General features: G+C 42.3%; 2 protein-coding genes across 5 annotated transcripts in view; one reads left to right on the plus strand and one right to left on the minus strand.

The window, feature by feature from the left end:
• The window catches only part of MAPRE2 (microtubule associated protein RP/EB family member 2), a 91,797-nt gene extending 82,428 nt beyond the window's left edge, over positions 1-9,369 (plus strand). For all 4 annotated transcript variants that reach the window (XM_075704973.1, XM_075704976.1, XM_075704974.1 and 1 more), the window contains 2 exons: positions 733-891; positions 6,730-9,369. In XM_075704973.1, the coding sequence (XP_075561088.1) occupies positions 733-891; positions 6,730-6,801 (231 nt within the window). In that variant the 3' untranslated portion in view covers positions 6,802-9,369. The remainder of the gene's footprint in view (positions 1-732; positions 892-6,729) is intronic.
• Positions 9,370-13,419: 4,050 nt separating this feature from the next.
• Positions 13,420-21,859, minus strand: part of LOC104033202 (ethanolaminephosphotransferase 1) — a 52,842-nt gene continuing 44,402 nt past the window's right edge. The window contains exons 7-10 of the mRNA XM_075705532.1: positions 20,998-21,046; positions 18,526-18,706; positions 14,497-14,679; positions 13,420-13,485 (exon numbers count right to left, since the gene is read on the minus strand). Coding sequence (XP_075561647.1) covers positions 13,420-13,485; positions 14,497-14,679; positions 18,526-18,706; positions 20,998-21,046 — 479 coding nt within the window. The remainder of the gene's footprint in view (positions 13,486-14,496; positions 14,680-18,525; positions 18,707-20,997; positions 21,047-21,859) is intronic.

Raw genomic sequence — 21,859 nt, forward strand, 5'->3', positions numbered from 1 at the left:
TGAGACTGACAGTATAGCTTGAAGACTCTTGTGAATGAGGTTGCAAAGAGAAAGATACTTGGCATTTGAGAGAATTTGTTGATAGAGAAAGCACATCAATCAGAGCAGAACATCCGTGATACAGCCGGTCACGGCATCAGAGTGCCGAAACACAGGTCTCTAACAGTATGGTAAGTGGGGAGGCAGAAAAGGAGAGGTGAAAAAACAGCACAGCAGTACTCACATTGGCAACTAGAGGACCTTTTAATTTCCTAACTCGACCATTTCCCTTTGTGAGCTTTTCTGCTAGATCTATGTATTTTTAGGCAAGGAGATACTGTAGGTTTCCCAACAACTACACATTTATCCAGGCAAAATAATGCGAGTACTGAGCTGAAAGTTTTATTGATTACCATTACATGACACTTCTGGCAGCTTTGTTAGGAGACAAGTCTTAAGTAGCCCCGATTCCTGAACTGCTGCTTTGGGTTTCAGCATAAAAGAGCACTGAGAAAATTGACCTTTAAGGATCAAGGTTAAGACGTAGCCAAGAGGCGTAATGGGGGTGCCTGATTTACTGTTCTCTGTTGTGTAAGGTTCAGTCTAGCACTTCAGGAAAAAAAAGTGGACTTCATTTTAAGCTATAAAATTGAATACATATTTAAGATTGTTTAGCATGCATAATTTTAGACTGAGTTGTTTTGTCTGTAGTACCCCTCAAAACTGATGCATCATGTCTTGGTTTTTATGTAGGTACATTCATTAAAACTTGCACTTGAAGGCGTGGAGAAGGAAAGGGATTTCTACTTTGGCAAATTAAGGGAGATTGAACTTCTCTGCCAAGAACATGGGGGAGAGAATAATGACCTTGTCAATCGGCTAATGGAAGTCCTTTATGCTTCAGAAGAACATGTAAGTTCAAGCTTAATGTCTTTTATTTAGACAAAACAGCTTAATTTCATAAAAAATTTATTGGCACAGTATTGGGTCATGTCCTATATTTCGGTCAGCAGAAGTGTAGCAGCTAGGATTTCCATGCCTCCTCCCCCAAAAAGGAAGTTTGCATTTGCAAACAACAGACTTTTCAGCTTGGGGAAGGGATTCAGGAGGCTGGTTGCTTTTTGCTGCTTCAGTGTAGGTTTTGTATTCTAGGTTTGCTGAAGTTGATCTGAAAGGGGAGGGGGTGTGTCACAACTTGAAATTGATTTCATATGGTTCTGAGCCTTAGTTTTGTTTTTTTTGTTTTCTGCATAAAGCCTTTTACTTATGTTCTTTAACGTGTTGAAAATCACAGAAATGCTGAAAGAGGTGCTGTTCAATGTCTACAGCTGTGAAGCTTCTCTAGCCCATGTGGCAGTGTTGTAATATGTATGGTGCAGGTTGCCAAATGCATAATTATATCTGCAGAGATAATGCTCTTTAGCATTTTTTTTATCCTGTTGCTATAGGCAAAATTCTTCCTTGTGCAAACCCAATAACCCTCTATTACCAAAATTTCAGAAATGTATTGTCTGCAAGATTAAGCAAGAATCTCACTGCATCTTAGTCTTAGTGCTGTAGACACTGAACAAAGCAAGAAGCTGCAAAGGGTGCTGGTTAAATTCCTCGGATACATTCAGGGATAATGATTCGGTGGAGATTTAGCTGAACTACTCCCATACATGTTAACTACATCCCTGTATGCGCTGTCCTGACGATTGACCCTTCAGTCTCCAGCAGACGATGGCTTTGGCTCCAGAGTGTATAAGCATCAACTTAACCTCTCTGCAGCACTGTGGTACTGTCGGCTGTCTTATAGCTGTTCCCAGAAAGCTGTTGCAGCAGCTTTTTTTATCAAAAATAGTGTCGAAGCAACTACTAACTCACATGCTTTTCTAAAAAAGACTAGTAGAGCATGAATGAAAGGTGCAAGAGGGACATGAGCTTGCTGCTGACGGGGCCACTGCTCAGATGAGAAGCGACAGGGGAGAGAGGATTTGTTCCATGGTGTGGGGCAAGTGCTAGAGAGGAAAAGGAGGAGGAAACCATTATTTTCACAGGAATAAATAATAAGACAAATTTGCCAGGCACGTGATAACAGGGTAAAAGAATTACATATATATAGCGGTCAGAGCAAATGTCTTCTGGATTCATGAACAGTGATTTATTTATAAAGCAAAGCCAGAAAAATCCCTCTTCTCCCCATACCCCTACCACATCTGTCTGTCTGTTGGCTTAAATAGCAAGTGATTCCCAGCCAAGGAATGCATTTGCTGCTTTTCTTCCTGCAGTTTTCCTTACTGGCAGAACACATTACAAAATGTTCTACTTCAGCCCACATCCCAGTGTTTTATCTGCTTCCTCCTTCCAAGCCTTTCTCTGTTGAAAGCATCATCTGTGCCTGCGCATGAACTACATGCGATGACCGTGCCTTTATCAAAAATGTGTTTTTGCAGTAGGAGGCCAGGTATGTAACTTCAGCAGGAGAGCTCTGCTCCCCCAGAGAAGAATACAGAGGCCGTTCCCCTTGCAATTTTTTGTACCTTTTCATGGGAGACTTGATCTCCTCATCTTCCAGGGTGCGTTTCCTCCTTAGCTTAGCAGACAGACTGTAATTTGCTGAGGAAGGACCCCAAGGCATTAGCACTAAACCAGAGACTGTGGTTCCCTTGCTGATGCGGATCCTGCCTACTTTTTGTTTTCAGACTTTGCTGCTTCATTGCCATGCTTTGCTCTTCAGTTCTGTTTTTTCTCTCTCTGTAACGAATTTGTCCCAGACTAAATTCTGTATCTCGCAGCATTTTGCAGGGTAATCCCTCAGTAACAGCAATTTGGCTTTCCCAGTCCCCAGATGGGAAATAGCCCCAATTCACAAATCACAGGAAACTCCAGCATTCCTACTTTCTTGCTAATGAGTTCATTGTAAATCTAGCTTAGGTTTTTTTTTTTTTAATAATCTCTGTTTCAGACTGTCTCAAGTATATAGAGGCAAAGTGGAAAAAAAGGATTACATTAATTTTCAGGATTTGTGACATTTATAAATGATACTCTGGCCATGAGGCTTTTCTTCAGGAAGAGGATGTGCAGTAATGCAGCTCACACATGCTGCACAAGTGATCCCTGACCAAAGCCTTGTGCTTGAATATCGTGACTTACATTTGTTTTCAGTTCATACTTCCAATAACTGTTTGATAGCAATCTTAACCTCTTCCTTCCTAGCTGTAATTTGACAGGCATTCAGTATTCAAATGCTACTGTATTCGACATGGTATAGAGATTATGTCCTATTTTTCATATTTCACATCTCAACTGTTCTTATTCAGAAGGGACAAGTCTACCTTTATACCTAATTTCCTGTTATGCTTAATTTAATCCTCCTAAAAGAAGAAAACAAGACAAAAAATCTGGACAGCACTTTAAGTGGTCACGTCTCCCTGTAGGTTCCTAGGTCCCCCATGAGCATCATAGGCTGTCAGGTGAATTCTGTATAGAACGATTCAGAATGCAAGTATAGAGTTTAGTCCCTATAAAAAACATTCTCCAGAGGTTTGATTATTGTAGTATTGCATTGAAGAGATTTTTATCAGGTTCATGTCATGGGGGGTGGGGGGGTGGGGGTGGTGGCAGCAGGGTGTTAATTTTTTTTTTTTTTTCAGAATTCCAAGTCACAGTGTAGTTTCAGCCATGTCACTTCATAAGCTTCTGTTTTGTTTAATTTAATAAAGGCTAAATTTTTAAGACTGATTTTTTTTAAATTTTTTTTTTTTTGTGTTGATTTTGGTGAGTTTTTGAGTCTTACAGCACAAATATCAATCCATTTGAGTTCCTTGTTTTTAAAGGCTTCCTTTTCCCTGTTATGATTCTGTTTTAAACCTCACCATTATGGTTCTGCTTATGCAAGAGGGACGTTGTATCTGCTATTGTCATTTAATATTTGGCTGATCAGTCTGTAATCCTTTGTAATTTTTAATTACAAATTGCTCATTTGTAATCCCACTTCTTCATCAAAAACATCAAAGTTGACAGAGAACAGTTTTAAAAAAGGATACACATGGGTGGTGGGGAGAAGCAGCCCCTGGCACTCATGTTATAGTATGTAAAGCATTTGGTGATATATGGTCTTACAGTAGGAGAGCTTCAGACTGTTGAACCAGAAGAGGCTGTGTGTCTAGTTATGAAACCCAGAGCCATGTAGGTCTTTGCATAAAGCAAAACGGTAGGAAAGCTTTTGCTTAGGCTGTTCTGGTTCAGTTCGTGCAGAAGTTGGGTGGATTGCTGCTGTTTGATCTATCAGTTGCTCAGCTCAAGTTTCCAAAGCAATTGCTCAAAGTGCAGTTGGCTTTGTATCTTTCTGCTCTAGCAGCTACTACATCTGCTGCTGCTTTTGGAAAAGGCACCCACCCCCCCCCTCCCCAGCAGCTGGTTTTCATAAGGTCTAGCTCTTCAGTCTACAGGCACACCTGAATAGTTTGAGGCAGATGGATTGAAGGGTCAAAAGAGAGCACCTCTCATTGTGAGAGACAGAGATGACCATGGTTGTGTGATCCAAGCCAGAAATAAATGCTCTAAATAGATCTTCCACTACTTTCCTTATTAGGGGATGCTATTCAAGGAGATTCCCCAGTCCCAAGGTAATTTGGCATAGTGACTCTTGTCTTTCCCATTTGGTGTATTTATACAAGCTGTACATACTGAGAAGCGCGTGTCCAAGTCTCAGAACAACTTCTGAGGTAGTCACGTAGGATTTACCCTTTCCATCAAAGGTAAGCCTGGCAAGAGAGGAGCCACCACTCTTCAGAGCTGCAGAGTAGGTTCCCAAGCCACTCCTTGTGCTTAGAGGCTTTTCCTATTATATGCGTGAAAGGATAGCATGTACGTGACCTATAAAATTGCATGAGTGGACCTTCTAATAGGTGTGTCTCATAAACTCCACATACACAGAGCCTATGGAACAGGTGCATTCCAGAGCAGGTCACCCCAACACATAAGGAGGGTCAGGATAGATGGGGTTAAGGGAACATAGCTCACAGCAGCTAAACGAGCTTCAGTTTTCGCACCCTGTAAGGCAGGGTCACGTTCTCACAGCTGTCAGCTTCTCCCTGTGAAACTCCTGTTCTCTGCAGGTCTTGCACCTTTGCAGCCCATCACAGAAGTTGCGATTTTTAGATGCTGCGCAAAAAGCTGTTTTGACGTGGTGTACCTGCTGTATGTAATAAGGGCATCGATCCCCCCAAGGGGCCTTGAGGTGCTAAACTGCAGTTGTTCTGACTGACACATGTGGCTTCTACCTGAAAATAACACCTGAGTGATAGAAAGCTTGCTGTTGATTGGCATTTGGCTGTTTCTGCATGTGCTAAACAGCCGAATATTTCCTTTGCAAATGTTAGGAATGTTATCAGCAAATGTTAGGAACCTTATTCTCCTGTTCCTGCCCTTTAGAAATACGAAGATTTTATTGCCAGAAGGGAAATATTTTCTTACTGCATAAGCTGCTCTGAACTATTCTGGGAAAACTCAAATTATGGCCTCCCTTTTTCTTTTAATTTTTGCCTCAAATTTGAAAAGTTAGCAGTATCAATTTGTTAAAGCTTGTTGTTAAGCTGCTCGCTTCTAACAAAAATTGCCAGGAGCCAGGTGAGTTCTGCAGAGGTACCACATCAGGGATGCTGCGTTTTGAATGGCAGCTCAATCTCTTGGAAAAGTGTTTTCTTTTGGAGCTGCCTACAGCGGAGTGCTACTAATGCAGGGCAGAGAGTAGATGTGTCGGATCTTTTCAGTGAACTGTGCTCCGGAAAGATGGAAGCCACTTGAGAGAAAAGCTGTAAATGCAGCTGCGCTTAGTGGGAATGCAGAAGTAATGCCCTGAGAGTCAGCCAGACTTTTTGAGCTCCGATACATCAGGCCAACTCAAGATAGCAGGTCTGTTGTCTCGAAATTGGAAATTGTTTAAAACTGGTGTCACCAGCAGCGAGGATCCAGCCTTCCTTTTGGTCAGGGATTCTTCTCGCAATGGCAATGTATGTTCAGAGAGACAGCTCTGGAAAATACTGTGCATAATAACCATTTGCAAAAGGGAAGCCTTCATTAGTAATTAGTGCTTTTAAAAGTAGCTCTGTAACTCAGTGAATACTGGGTTCAATTTTTTTCCCCCCTCCCCCAAAGAAAATGTGTTTGCAAGTCTTGGGTTATATTTTCCGGATACCATGAAAAATTACTGTGTTGGTAACCTTTTGAACTCTGGTCTAGCATCGGTATATTATTTTGGGATAGTAGTATATCTAACCTCAAAAAGGAGGCTGAGTTTAATTTTTAAAGCAGGCGATAGCAAAAGTGTCTTGACCATTTAGTGATCTAAACCTAGAGTGAAGATTGTGTGAAAACTATAGCAGACAGGTTCAGAAATTCTTGGGCAAACTGAAAATGGGGGAGGACATCAAGATGCTATGATACAGCATCTAACTGTTGAGCATCCTCACTGTCCAGCTATTCAAAATGTTTGCTTACTCTTGCATAGCTCTGTGATGTTGAAAACTGACACTTTTGCTGGACAGGTATCAGTACTGCACACGCATTGATTAAAAGCAAAGTAAATACATTTCGTTGTAATATTACAAGATGCTGTTTTTCTTAGGCTGCAGCTCATTTTGTACTTATGTGCTGCATGAAAATATGAAGTTAAGCTTCAGGCTACGGCAAGCACTGTGGGGCAGCAAGATTACATGGGAAATGCTTTCTGCTGAAGAATGTTTTGTGGTCTTTTTCTCCCTGCAGGAGAGCCACACAGAAGAGCATGAAGGTGAAGAGCAAGTCCATGAACAGCCCCAGCAGCAGGAGGAGTACTGACTCACCCAGCGTCTCTGACAATTTTCGTTTTGTGTGAGAACTTTCTTCTGGAGAACGGAACATGTGTGGCCTCAAACTTGAAATCAGTTCACTCCCAGTCTGCCATTAACATTTCTGTACCATAGTGAGTGCCAGCCAACCACTGCATTCTGTACCCATACTTTGCCAAGACGCATTTGCAGACGTCTTCTTTCAGTGTATCTTCCCAAGAGGTTGTAGGGCTACATCACCTACTGTACATCACTGCAACTTCACCACTTGGCTGCTTGAGATTTGTTCTGCTCTTTAAAAAAAAAAAATATATATTTATTTTTTTTCTTTTTTGTCTTAAGTATGATACACTTGTAACTTGTTCTAACATATTTATATTGGCATTTTGTGTGGCAAGAAGTACCGTACCACTAGCTGTGTCTCTCACTTTGTGGTGCTTTCGCGTTTTCTAGTACATCTGCCTTGGGGCATAAATTTGGTCGAACAGTTGGAATAAAGGGATACAGTGGAAGTCATACTCAAGCCATAGCGATGAGGTGTGTTGTGGAGGAAAATGCTCGTGTTGCTCACATTTATTCCTTTCCTGCCTTAACAAAATGGAAGGCAGAGCATCTGTTTCACTAGGAGATTTAAACCCCTGTGTTAGAAAGCGTGTTAGAAAGCTGCATGGTATGTTTTTTGGCTTATTTCTGGAGGAACAGATATCCACTTAAGTTTTTTTGAAAACATGCCCAGTTTCCTGACTAGTCAGTAGACATTTCCCAGCTTTTCTTCCTTCCTGAGGAATCCAGTCCCAGCCTCCAGCTTCAGCTCTGCCTCCGCAGAGCTCAGTGCTAATGGAGGAGAGAAATCTCCTTGACACAAGTGTGGCTGCAGGATCCGATCTCTGCCATCATATTTGGCTTCCCACCCCTCAGAAGAGGACAAATTAGGCCAGCCATTTCTTTTCGCTATCCTTCCCCACTCTGCTGCCCCGGCCATACAAGTACGGAAGACAAAATTTCCTCACTGGTGCCAAGGCATGGGGGAAAAAACAGCAACAGCACTAGCCCTGAACCCCCCCAAACTCCCTTTAAGTGGGTGGTGGACACCTCGCAGGTGTTGAGGCTGCTTCCGAAGCAGGGAGAGGCAGTGAGGAGTCCTTCTGGAGACAGAGCACACATCAGAGGGGGACCAGCTGACTGAGGGGCACAGCCCCGGTTCTGCGCTTGGCTTACCTTCCTCCGGCGAGGCCGGCACGGTGCAGAACCACGTCTGCCCTGGAGATGTCTGCAGTAAGAGTGTTCCGTGCCAGTGCGGTCCCATCGCCTTGTTCTAAATGACGGTATTTTATAAACAGAAGTATCTTGAAGCATACAAAGCATTCCTTATTTTTCTCATAAAACTGCGCATTGTGGTCTCTGAATATTTAATGTTTGGTATTCTTGGTCTCTCAATTTTCTTAATTCGCTGATTTAGCAGGTACATGGAAGTCCCATCCCAGTGGGCAGTCACTGAAAAACTCCAAAGCCTATTGAACAGCTAAATCATCTTAGACCTTCATGTGCTCCTAAAGCATAAGTTCCCAGCTTATGCTTCCACAGAAAGGTTTTCAATTAATCAACCCCCAGCGCCCATACACATGCACGTGCAGTTTTCGGTTCCTAATCAATCTTCTGCAGCTAAGTGGCTCTTAGTTAAATGTGAGATCCCTGCTGTTGCGTTGCACCACAGACAATGTATAAAATACTGTTAAGCATTAGAACAGGTATTTCCAGTTCCTTGATTGCTCCCCCTGCTCAGCAGAAGAGTTTTTGGACCCTGCGGGCTGAAGGTTTCCCAGCCCTGCCTCCAGCACTGACCTCACGTTCTACCTGGTGATGAACTGAAAGTACTGCAACCTGCAGGCCAGCGCTTTCCTTTCCCATTCTGATTGGTTACAAATAAGGTCTGGTTTATAAAAACGTGTATATTCCAAAAGAAGTATTTCCAAGAATCACCACAAATGGAGGAATTGTCATTTTTGTTGTATTTGTGTTTATTAGAACATATGTACTTATTACAATTGTCATTGTAATAAACAGTAGTTCTTCATAATACTGTTGAACTGAAGAGCAGTTACTAATTTTTTTTTCCGGTCTCCAGAATGTCCTTTAATCTGTATGGGATTTCCAATGGGGCAAGGAGTTTGGGATCAGGCTATAAACTTAATTTCATCAGCGCCAGTCTCTGCTTACTGCAGTTCATCCTTCTGCTATTACTCGAGCAGATGCATGGAGAGCACTTCAAGAGAAAATGTTTTTCTAAAGGTGCAAATGGTTGGGTTGCTGAGCTCCCCAGAGGGTTCATAGCCAGGCTGTTGTGCCTCTCTCCTTTTCTCTCTTTGAAGCACATTTAAAAAAAAAAAAAAAATTAAAAAAGCTGAACTTCATTTCCTGAAAATTCCTTATAGCCTATTTCTGGTCTGAGGACCATAGCCCTCTCACTGCTTGTACCAAGGGGGATGCAGGGATGCAGGGAGCCGGGACAGTGAAGTACCTCGTGGGCACTAGAAATTTGGCTGTGCTGAGGGGAGGGCGATGCTCTGAAAGGGGAAAGAGTTGCCCCTCTCCCCCACCCCCTGTGAGTAACCCATTATTCCGTTATGGTTTTAATATGCATTTGTAATTACCTTTACTAAATAGCACACCATAAATCTTTGGTTATATATTAAATGTAAACTGAAAGGAATGTAAACATATGTATTGTTAATTATAAATCGATAAGTAATGGCATAATAGATACAAAAAGTCTTATTCAGATGTATCAGTCATTTTACATTATCCACAAATTGTCGCATGGTAGAGTAGATTTTTGTCTGAATATGTGAATAACTTGACTTGCGTTTATCTTTTTACATATTTAATAAAAAAAATATGTTAAAATCTGTCTAGCTCTAGAGACTATTCAAAACATTCTAACAGAATACGTTTCTGGTTTAAATATATTTTTGTTTCATTAGTGACTACATATGGGGAGCAGGAAGAAAAAGGCAGTTGCTTTAAAAAAAAAAAAAAAGGTGGGTAGGTAGTGTCTGTTTCTGTAAGAGCTCAGCAACTGTATCCCCTTCTACAAATCAGAAAAGAAAATGCACATATGTATGTGCATGTAAACAGAACATTCTTCTTTATGGTAAACGCTTTCCGATTTCAGAGTACCAAATCTCGTCATATCTCAGTTTTGATACAGCAAAAGCAAAACTCGCAGCAGCCGGGAGGTGAAGAGAGTACTATAGCAAGGGCACTGAAGCTCCCAGTGGACTTTTCTTGCAATGGCCAAGCATTCAGGGATGAATCTTCAGTGCAGGACCTAAAAGCCACCTATGTTTTAGATTAAAATATTAGTTTTTTGGAAGAAAAGGGGGAAACTTCCTTCTAATTCTCACAGCTCTGATCTTTTGCAGCATGAGCAATGTTGCTGGAGTAGTTGCTGCTAAATCTCCAGGGATTTGAGCCAGGACCTCTTTCTGCCATGGGCTTGAAGCTACCTGGCTGTGTCCCACCAGCGACAGGTCAGCCTGAGCCCTCCCACTGCCTTCGGGTATCCCTGGGGCTGGGGCAGAGGCTGAGCTGCTGCCCAGCCCCACTTAGGGAAGGTTTCTGGTAGAGAGGAGAGGGTGAAGCCAGGACCAGAAGAGCCCATTTCCAACCGGGGCACCCCAACCTGGGAGAGCACTGCTAGTTTAGTTGATTTTCATAAGGCTAGGGGGGAGGCATGTATTTGGGCTAGTGTGACTCCTCAACAGCATAAAAAAAAAGGAATATATTTTCCAGTTCAAATAGTTGAAAACCTTCAGCTGCAATATTGTGACCAAAAAAAATTTGTTAGACTGTTAGGTTATCTTCATACTGTTATCTGACTTTGCAAAATAAATCTGTGACCATCCAGCCCTATGAACAAAGCATTCTTATTCCCATTCATAGAACCAGTTACCATCTAAGATGGCTAAAAATACACTGTGCAATACATGATCTGTTTTTATATTTGTCTTTATAAAGATTGTAGTTACAAGTTGCTTTGAAAAAGAAAAAGAAAGTTATTTGCTATGTCTTCATATAGAATGTGAAAAAGCTGCCCAGAACTTAATTTCCTTTAAAAGTGATACTTTCTCTTTAGAAAGGTACAAGTGCAGGCAGGTTGCAGCAGTTCAGGTTTTATGATTTTATTTAATGAAATATTTCAAAATACTCCATTACAGTGCATCAAATTGTACTGCTTCTGTGACCCTTATTTCCAACTGTTTCATAAATAAGTGCAAGACAGCGGGAAAAGGGAAGCCTGTCCACAGAGTTCCTCCAGTACAACCACATTCAGTCCAGAGGTAATTTTGTTTATTTTATTCTAATTTTTTTTTCTTGTCAGGACTTCCTCCAGATACTTTTGGTGGACGAGTTACATACAAACTGTTGAAATAGGCAAGACTTTTGTGGCAGTGTGTCTGGTATCAGATATAATATTTAACTTCAAAACAGTGAGATTGCTGGGTGCATGCCTACATCAAACTCGTTCCCTTCCAAGCATGGTCAGAACTGCCTTTTTTAGCATCCCTCATGAAATAAACAGCCATCAGCCTTGCTCTGAGAAAGGGGATCTTTGGGCAGTTCGGGAGCGCCTCAGTGGAGACCCCACGCTCCCTGGGCATCATGCAGGGCAGGGGCATGGCCGCCCCACCAGCGGGGAGGAAGGCTGGCAGATGCCTCTCCTTGTTCCAGCTGCAGCCCCGGAGCTGGACCGCAGCGGTGCTGGGGGGCATAGGAGCCTTCCTTCCCTGCAGGGCTCTCAGCAAAACCTCCAAAGCAGCATTAACAGGATGACCTGTGTCCTCTGCCTAGCTCGAACCTTAAAGCTGCTTGAAACGTGACTGTAGTATGATGTTCGTTTGGGGGGTGGGACCCCCAACATGTTCATTTGGTAGGTGGAACATGCATGCTTTCAAACCATGAGAAGCTTTGCAAGTCGGTGTGACATTTCTAGTCTACCCTTGATTGGTTTCGAGTGGACTTGGTAGTGTAGGTTAATGGTTGGACTGGATGATCTTAAAGGTCTTTTCCAACCTAAACGATTCTATGATTCTATGATTTCTGCTTTGTGAAGAGGGGAAGCGGGTGGGCAGGCTTGTCCCCTGGTCCCTACAGTAAGGGCTGCCAGGGGAAATCAGCCCTACTGACGTGGTAGGTCAACTACTGTAACAGGCAGTACGAACTTAAATTGAGGATGTTCACGGAGATAGGACTGGTCGGTGCTCCGCTGAAAATATTAATAGGAGCTACCGATGTAAGGGTATGTTAACTGTGGAAAAAATAATCAAGCTAGCGATAAAGCCAGAGAAACGGTCTAAGAACTGAAAAAGGTGAACTTAAGTCTCAGCAGCTCAACAACTACGCTTCTGCCCTGCTTCTGGCAAGCGAGATAGTTAACTAGTTAATAAATATGCCGGTCAGTCAGTCACATCCCTTTGTGCGAGAAATGTGATCTAATGCTTACCTTGGGGAAGGCGGACAGATTGTTTCATTAGTGCTTCAAGGCCACAGAGTCCCTCTGGCTAGGGCAGCATAGGAAAAAAGATGAAACTCAAATTCCTACTCCCTCCTCCAAGGCACGCAGAAAACCTACATATATTATAGATGAGGTGAGCAGTTTACATCTGCATGCAAATGTGTAATGGTTAAAAAAAGCTTTTCTTGTCTCAATTCCTTTTTGTTTTCATTATCTAAAACCACAAGAATTTGTTTCAAGCACACAGGCAAATAATTATTTGCTTAGCATTTTGCACTCATAGATGAGGTTTGACTGACTAGTTTTGCGGTGAAATATGAGCATCTTCAAAGGTTTGTTGGCCAAATTTATTCTCAGCTGGTTGCTTTTGTAGGGTGTATTGTTTGTTGCTACCGCAATATCAACCATGCGCTTGTTACTGCCTAGAAAGTAAGTATAAAGGCCAGCTGCTGCTGTACGGAGCCTGCGTTTCTGACAGATACAGGTCAGCTGAGACTCATCTTAATGGTGGGGGACAAAAATCATACGTTTCAAAAACACTTTACTGTACCTCTAGCTTTCTGAGCTCATTCTCTTCACACATTCGAGGTGAGGAAGAGACTGAATGTGCGTAAGCCCTTCAGGAGGCTGTATGGAAGAAATGAGTCGTGAGAAAATAAATATGGAAAATGTAGCAGGCACAGCTGCCTGAGTGGGAAGGACATACAGGGAGGGTTTGCGTTGCCGGGGTCCCACCGGTGACTAGGCTGGGCAAAACCAGTGCTGGTTATAAACCATCAAGGATCTCATGTAACCCAGCATGGATTTATCCAGGACTTTGGACACAGTGGCAAGGAGGAGGAAGACAAAAGCTTCAGAGAGGGTAGTAACGCGGCATTAGTGAAGAGAATAAATATTACCAGCAGAACAACTTGGTAAACACTTCTCTGCTGGATGGGAATCTTCCTCTGAGATGAAGCATCTTGCTGCATAGCTCATTGTCGCAGTGGTTCAGATATCTGGACTATTCTATTCTTTGGTTATTTTAATCAGATTAATTCCAACTATTTATCACATCAGAAGAGTTGCAAATCTCCACGTCAAGTGTTACCAGTCTGATCATAGTGCAGGTGTTCACTCTTGGACACGTTTCTTCAGGGAAAAGATGTAAATGTTCAAGTGTTCACTCAGCTGCCTCCCCTAAAGAGAAATCATGGAGATTAGCAACCAGTTTCGTACGTACATCACAATTCAGCATCTCTCTTCTCCCGGTCACAGAGGGGAGCACCCAACCACAGTCCTCGTGTACTTGGGGACATTCTGACCTCCACCAACTGGCCCGTATCAGTGCTGGGGTAAAATCTATGATGCCAATGTCTGCTGACAAAAGGCTTCTTTCAAAGAAAAATCCTTACATCCCAGTGGTGTATCTTAAATAAAAGAATGCTGACCAACTCCCCATGAAATGCGATCTTTGCCATGCAAGGTGTTTTATCTAAAAGCAAACCCCCAATTAAGACACTTTCCTAAGGACTATTTGACAATACTCTTTAGAAAAGAGGGCATTAACTGAGGAAAAATGAATTTAAGCAGTAATTCAGATTACAATAGATGACAAGACTGATATCTAGCAGACACAAAAATGTGCTGGTAAGATTGAATGAACTGGAAAACCATTCATGTCTCCAGCTTGAGAGATGCTAACAGAGGGCCAAGAAAAGATTAAAAACTGGGACAGCTATTTTGCCTGCAGATTCAAAGCGAAGTTAACCTTATTTTATGAATTCTATTCATGTCACTTTGCATTTTACCTTCCTATTTTTTCAGTTAAGTAACCTCAGGAAGAAGAAAGGGAGAAAAAGGGGTGGGAGCATTCATGCCACGTGGGTTGGCTGCTACATAAAACCAGTCCATAAATATTCTGATTGTGATGGGTTTAAAGCCGAAACCAGCGGGCTACGTTGGAATAATTCTAGTCACTGAAGTTGCTGCATGTGTGAAAAGGCACTGCCTGCAGTAAACTGACTTTTTTTTTTTTTTAAGTTTAGACTAAATAAAACAATACACAGAAAAAAAACCCCACCCCATAACTGAACATGCAGACTTCTGGATGCTGCCCCAGCTAGACAGCGTAGAAACTGTTCCCAGACCCCATCGTCCTCCCTGCCCCAGTGCAGCTCTCCCATGGCCGCTTTGGGGGTGCCTGCTCACCACGCAGACCCCGTAGTGCACGTGGGCGGCCGTGACCAGCACGGTGAATACGGCGAGCACCGCTTCTTCCGTCCAGCCCAGCATCCCAGAAATGGCTGCGTAGACCACCAGCGCCAGCGGGAAGAGGAACCAGTGGAAAAGCTCCGGCCGGGTGCTGCTCATCTGGCAGACGATCACTTTGCACTGTTGGAGCAAAAGGCACCAGGTGAGAAGCACTGGGTCGGCCCGGGGGTCTACACAAAAGTACGTCTATTTTCTCTGCTTTTGATGAGGGGAAAACAAGGCTAGAGTTCAAAATGGTGCTTGTTTCTGGTGTGAAGACTACTATAGATACACCTTTGTGCCTTACTCTCTGTGAGTCTTAAAGGACTTTATTACAGGTAATTTAAAATACACAGTTCTTTTCTGGAGACAGTGTTTTGACACGCTTTGCTTTACGAGCCGTGGCACATCTTTGCAAAAGGGGAGTCATTTGACACCTCATGCTTTCGCACAGGCTCGTAAAGTTGTGATCCCAAATCAAATGTGCCACCACTTAATCACTGGCAGAGCGTACTGGTACTTTAATCACATGGCATGACAGAAATATATTCTGGTTCATTGTATAGAAGGGAGGGAAGGTAATCTGTGCCACTTTTAAATCCTGTTTTTCTTTACTAGCCCTCCTTCATGTACTAAAACACCATTTTCTTGGCTCGATCGTGGTGGTGGACTCCCTGGAGATGTAGCGGGGGGCCCAGGGAAAGGCATCCCATTCAGAACGGCAGAAAAAATGAGTATCTGGTGCATGGTTTAACTGAAAGTAATTAGCTTAATTCTACTGACTTCTTGAAACATAATGAGTTGAAGTTCAGATTTTTAAAACTAGTTAAGCGCGCCTCAGTGTTTTACCCTGTTTAGACTCCTTAAGAAATGTGTCTCTCATATACTATTCTTTTTTTTAAAAAAAGGAATTTAGGCACAGCTGAAATATTTTTTCAATTTAAGTTTCTATCAAAATTTAAATGTGGTTAAAAATAGATTTTGTGTATCCTGAAAACAGTAGAAGAATGAAAAATTTATTCCCTTGTGCAGTGCCTGAAATCCTATGACAGCAGCAGTAGGAGTCTGACCATAGGGAAAAAACCTGGCTTTACTGTCTGTGCTGTGGAAGCTGAAGAATGCAAAACTAAACCATGAAAAAATAATAAACTTTCAATAATGCAAGAAGTAAGCATTTGTGCCTAATGTAAATATTTTTGCTTACAATGCATTATCAGTATTGATTATGAATTTTTTGAATAACACTAGTTTTATGAGTCCTTTGAGAATCATTCCAGAGGGTATCAGAAATTGCTAAAGCAATCCATATGCTGTAATTTTTCTGGCTGAATAATCGCACCTGTCCGGAGGTTGGATTTCACATTGTTTTAAACCATTTTTATACCACGTTAAGTACGGTACTCAATTTTTCATAAAGATTGCTTATTAATATGGGGAGCAATTCACCTTCAGTGTATCACAGGACTGCAAAATGGACTATGCTCTGCGCTCCTCCCTCAATTCCTTATTCCCCCCGGTCCTGAAGCACTGACTCACACTACAAGTGAGGCAAAAACAGCATTAGGAGATGAAAGCGCTGGAAGCTGGAGAGGCAGACTGGAAAGGAAAGGTAAGGCTATGGGACTATGCCCTGTGCTTTTCCATCCCTCTCACCCCACACCTTGCAATGTTACCCTGGTCCTCCTGAATTTAAACCTCTAGCAGCTGTGGTTTGTACCCCTGGGTAGGTCCTTAGTGTCTTCTCTCTTACCATCTCCCCTGGGAGGTTCCTCATGAAGCATCTCCTGAGTCTGAGCTGCCCCTGCTCGTCAGCCAGCTACATCGGCCACTGCGCTCCTGCTATGGTGATGGCTGAAGGTCCCCTCCACGGGAACTACCCACTCTGTCCCCTCCTCCTGGATTCAAACATGTGCCTCTAAGGGCTTCCTAAGTGGGAGCTGTGACAGTCATGCTCTGTGGTGATTTGCTCAGACCTGGCTATTTCTGAGAGTTGCCCTACGAGCAAATCTCAAAGCAAGATATGAGCCTCTCGGCAAGAGGGGTCGTCAACCCGTCGGCAGTTCCGCTGCTGGCTGTGGGGACTGGGGAGAGAAGTCCTCCTCTCAAGGATAAGCAGCTTTCCTTTTTTAGGGCTCAGAGGCCTTTTTTCCTTAGTTTAGCCAAAAATGCTGGAAATGGCCCATCTTTCTGCCCACTCCAGGAGGCCATCGCCTTCCCTACTCATCCTGACATTGCACAGCTACGAGGCAAGGTCTGAGACCAGGCGTTTAGCCCGAGGGATCTGCTGGGCAACTGAATATGCTGTCAAAAGCACAAGACATTCAAGATACTGGCAGGTAGAGAAACGTGGGCTGCAGTTTGTGGTCTACAAAACAGATAATGGAAACCCAGTGTGTCAGAATATCATGGAGAAGAAAAGCATTGCCATGACAAGCCTTACTCTCATGCTGGAGGAAATATGTGTGTGTGTAAGGGACCAGAGGAGGTGAAAGGAAATACAGGCTTGTTTTCCACTTTTAAAATGTTATAAATTCCAACTAACACCCATACATTTTTAATTTCCACTAACATGCATACATTTTTAATTTGCACGAACCTCTAACACTGCAGTAGATGTTTCAGTAAAATCAAAAACGAGGCCTGAAGAATATACGTTGCACTCAATAAACTGTAGTCTACAAAGAAACTTCTGGCTTGCCATACTATTTTTCTTCTGCAAGCATCCTGCCACAATTGCTCTCAGCTTGTTAAGACGTATGTGCAGAAGCTGCCACCTGCCAAACTCTGAAAGCACCTTCCCCACTGGTATGAAATAATTGTATTTCTCATTTGGGAATTTACGCTGTTCTCTTAAGAAAAAGGGGTAGATGAGGTAATGAAAAATGCATGCAATAAAACTTACACTTCTGAAAATAACCTAACTGTTGTGAGATTAAGTCCTTAAGATGGAACCATTTGATTTGTGACCCTCAGAAGCATACATTTACAGGATACATCTAACGAGCATCACAATTATGATTTCTTTTCTCTTCCTGAATAGAAATGTGTGGAGGGGTTCTGCTTTCTCTTTTAAAATCCCTCATTTTCAAAGATCTCTCTCATAACGCAAGGCACTTCAAGCCTTTCATTTTTTAAATTGGATGTAGCGTTGCTCAGTGACACAATTTTAGATGGTGTTGGAGACTATTTTCCTAAAATGACACTAAGCAATACCCTTTAGGGTATTTTAGCATTAAATGGAGGAACACCTTTCTACTTGGCTGCAGCTCCCTTGCCTCTCTCCTGGCAAGAAGAGAGGCAAAGGGCCTCCTCCGGTGAAGAAAATCCTGGGTTAACTGCAGTGTTCAGCATTACTGTCTGGCTGCCCTTGCTATTACTTCACCAAGGTTTATGTTGCCTCACAGGCACTAAAAGGGGGAAACTGGTCACAATGATGTGGAGAAACTAACCTGTGGGCAGAGAGCCATCGCAAGGCCCCTGTACCTCTTTATGTCTTTCCCTAAAAAAAAATGCTTATTCCAAACACTGATGGGAAAATGCGGGATCAGCTGAGCTGTAGGATACAGGAATCCATGTACCACACTAATGGGCACAACAGCAGGTGAAGGCTACAACCCCCCTACTCTTGCTGGTAAATCGACGCTTGTGTCGAGCTTTCTTTTACTTTAGACAAGTCCCCAGTTCTGCCCATGTGTTGGGGAATATCTTATGTTTCTGGAAGTAAGGCCTCCCCAGGGCTGTTCATAAACTCCCCAGAAAAAAAAAGAACCCTCATAAAAATGTTATGCTGTGGTATAGAGGGTATTGCGGTACTGTAAGTGTCCAGACAACTGCTGTAGTGTATTTTTATACAAGAGAGGGTAACACAGAGGTAGAAGAGTGGTGTGATTCTGCTGAGTTTTAACTGCAGTTTCTGCTCCCTTCTGTTTATTCACATAAAAATAGAAAGCTATCTCTAAATAATACCACCACCACAAACATACTTACAATAACATTTGAGAAAGCAACCCCAACCATCCATAAAAACAACCTTGGTTGCTTTGCTAATATGTTGCCTGGAGATAAAACCACCCAGACTGTAAGAAGAATGAACAGCAACAGAGGTGAGACAAGAGGTAGGAGTCCTTCATACAAAGAATCATTCTTCAGTGTTTTCTTTAAATGTGCTCTGTAAATAAATACAATCATTTTATGGAGTAAGAAAATTTATCCATTCTATTTCCACACAGTAACTTCAAACTCTAGCCTAAACTCAGCCCAAGAATTCAACTTGCAACACAACTATCTGTGCAAATGTACTAGATACCCAGAAATTTTACAATAAATTGTAGGGTACCCAAGTAACATTTATTTCTGGGATAAAATGATACAGTTTTAGTCACACAGCTTCTGGTCAGCTTCACCAGCTCATCACTACACACAAAAGTAGCTGCAGTAGCTCCGTTGTTGTAGTTTGTCATCCAAATGCACACCATGCAGGCTTGTGGTGAATTCAAAATATATATTTTTTTAGAGGGTGAAACTTCTGACATGAGGCATGAAATTACTTCAGCCCCACGTTTTCAGTGGCAACAGAGCCAAGCACATGGCTGGCAGGCGTTGCTGCTGTTCAGGTCTAGATGCGATGCTGCTAGACAATCCTGCACCGTTGCCAAAGTACAGCCTAGAAGGGGAGGCTTTTCTTGCTAATTAGAGTACAGGAAAATTAATGATGCATTGTGGGGGTTTGGGATATTTTAAGCTATCTTTCAAAGGTAGTACTATTAAAGGTAGGAAATTACTATCTTCTGTCATCTAGGAAAAAGGTAACTGTAAGATCAAGAGCTTTTGTGTCTGTCTTGCCTCTTTCTCACTCAGGGAAAACTCACTGAGAGGTTATAAAAGGAGTAGAAGGTTTAATTTACTAAAATTCAGTATCATTAAATCATTTCTTCATACCAACAGTTCAGAAGAGCAATTCTGTGTTTGAAGTGTACTGGGAAATATCCTGTTTAAAATCTCTGAACATTTGTATTTATCATAGAATCACAGAATGGTTTGGGTTGGAGGGATCTTAAAGATCATCTAGTTCCAATCCTCCTACCATGGGCAGGGACACCTTCCACTAGACCAGGTTGCTCAAAGCCCCATCCAACCTGGCCTTGTATTTATAGAAACAGCTAGACAAAAACCCGATAAATATTTTTCTCATTACAAAAAAAAAGAATATTCTTCTGATAAAATAACAACTGAGAACAGGCAGCAGGATGAAGAGAGAGAGGACATGATTGGAAGACTCAAATTCCTCATCACTAAATAGCTTGTGTGTGCATCCTTCAAGCAACCCTGTCCGGATATTTAGAATTACTGTGCCCTTCTGTTCAGAGGAATGATAAATCCACCAAAAGGCTTGAGAGAAACTATGTCAAATGACGACTTGAAAATGAAAATGCTAAACAAAAGTCCTGACATGAGAGGAAAAAAAACCAAAAACTGAATGTTCATCAGGGCAAATGCTGCTACTGCCAGGGACCTACACACCCAAGGTGCTGTCCCCCTTCCAGTCTTCCCCGAACCGGAGTCCCTTGCACCGCTGGTCCCCAGCCCCCTGCCCCAAAGCCCAGCCTTTCTGCAGGTCCTCAGCCTTTCCTGCCCCCCATCCCCTGACTCGCCACTCTTCCTGCCCCAAACTCGGGGCTATTCATGCTTTTATTAGCTACACTGAGCACTGTGACATGAAAAGGCCCGTGTAGGAGCAATGAGTTATTGTCTTGCAGTCTCTCCAATATTTAAATGTAGTATTAATTTTCACTAATTTCTGAAGACAGGCGGTGACAGTCCCTCCTTCAGGACACTTAGGATCTGAGAGACCTGATGTGACAGATGAGTGAAATGAGCTAGCATATACTAGAGGAAGGCAGGCAGCATTAATAAAAATAGGCCATCGGAGTATAAACTAATCATGTATAAAATGCCTAGGTGCAGCAAGCCAACTCTTAGATGTAATCACAGCTTGCCACCCGCCTAGCCTGTATCTGATGGCAATTATCTGCAGACTTCGTACAGAGAAGGCTTTTACAGAAGGATCTGGAAGACAATACAGTGCTTCATGGAGTGCAGGATGATCAGCTACAGAATTTTACCTAACGCAGGTAGAAGTTACAAATCACATTTGACTGCGAATAAAATGCAGTGTTTAAAACTACAGAGCTTTCAGCAGTTTACCATGCAGGATCAGCTTGAGACTGCCTGGCGAGTGGCAAGTGAAAGGAAGAGGAGAAGAGTTATAAACATGGAAAAGAAACCATTCAGATTCTCAAAATTGACCAGAAAAACCTTTTACTACATTATCAGGACAGCATCTGGCTGAAAAAAGCTAGGCTACTTCAAGCATTACATTTATTTCTCAAGCGAGGAAACTGTTAAATATACAGAATTAAATGGGAAGGGATAGAACTTATTTAATGTTAATTAACTTACCTGTGAATGTTGTATAGTGTTTGTGGAAATGAAAGAAATAGACTGAAGCCTGGAAGAGAAAAAAATTCATATGTAATGATATACAGTCCTGCTACACTGATGACCTCAGAGTTTTCTCATATGATAACAGAGCTAGTGTGCTATTTTAAAAATGACTCGGTATTCCTGTACTCATTACAGGATAGGAACTGAGTTTGGAGGCTTTAGGCAATAATAAAACATTCCTTATTTTTCCAAAAGTTAGCTGTTTGAAATAGTTGCTGATACAGATTTTCTTGTGTAAGGAGTGACAAGACCAGGAAGATTTTTTAAAATTCTGACGCAGTTAGTAGGTAGGATCAGTTATTCGTCATACAGGTTCCTTTGCTGGACCCGAGAAATATCATGGCCCCATTTTGCATGAGCTGTTTTCTGTTTATGTAGAAAAAAACCCCAAGACTGACACCAAAAGCTTTCCAATGGAATGTATAAAGATGATTAACCTCAAACAGGGCTGCCCACATTACTGGGGAAATAACAGGTTTATAGTTCAATTTACTAAGGCTCAACTAATGATCTGCTTTGCTGATACAATGGCTGAAATGAATTAATTTTCATTATATGGCCATCATTTGAACAAGTGAGGGGTTTTACTGTTTGTTTTTTTTAATACAGCTGTGACCTTCCTGGAGCTCAGCTTTAACCCACAAAGGACAAGGAATTCACCTTTGGGAACACTCTGTCTATCTGCGTTGCTGCCAGTATTACCAGTACAGCTGCTAGCAGCCCTGGAGCTGCCTGAAGACCCAGTTGTACCCCATCTAACACCTACATCCCAAATATGTTGGTCTACCCAAGGGTCAAAGAAGACCTCCAGCAAGAA

The sequence above is a fragment of the Pelecanus crispus genome, chromosome 2, assembly GCF_030463565.1.
Source record: "Pelecanus crispus isolate bPelCri1 chromosome 2, bPelCri1.pri, whole genome shotgun sequence".
Lineage (NCBI taxonomy): Eukaryota > Metazoa > Chordata > Aves > Pelecaniformes > Pelecanidae > Pelecanus > Pelecanus crispus.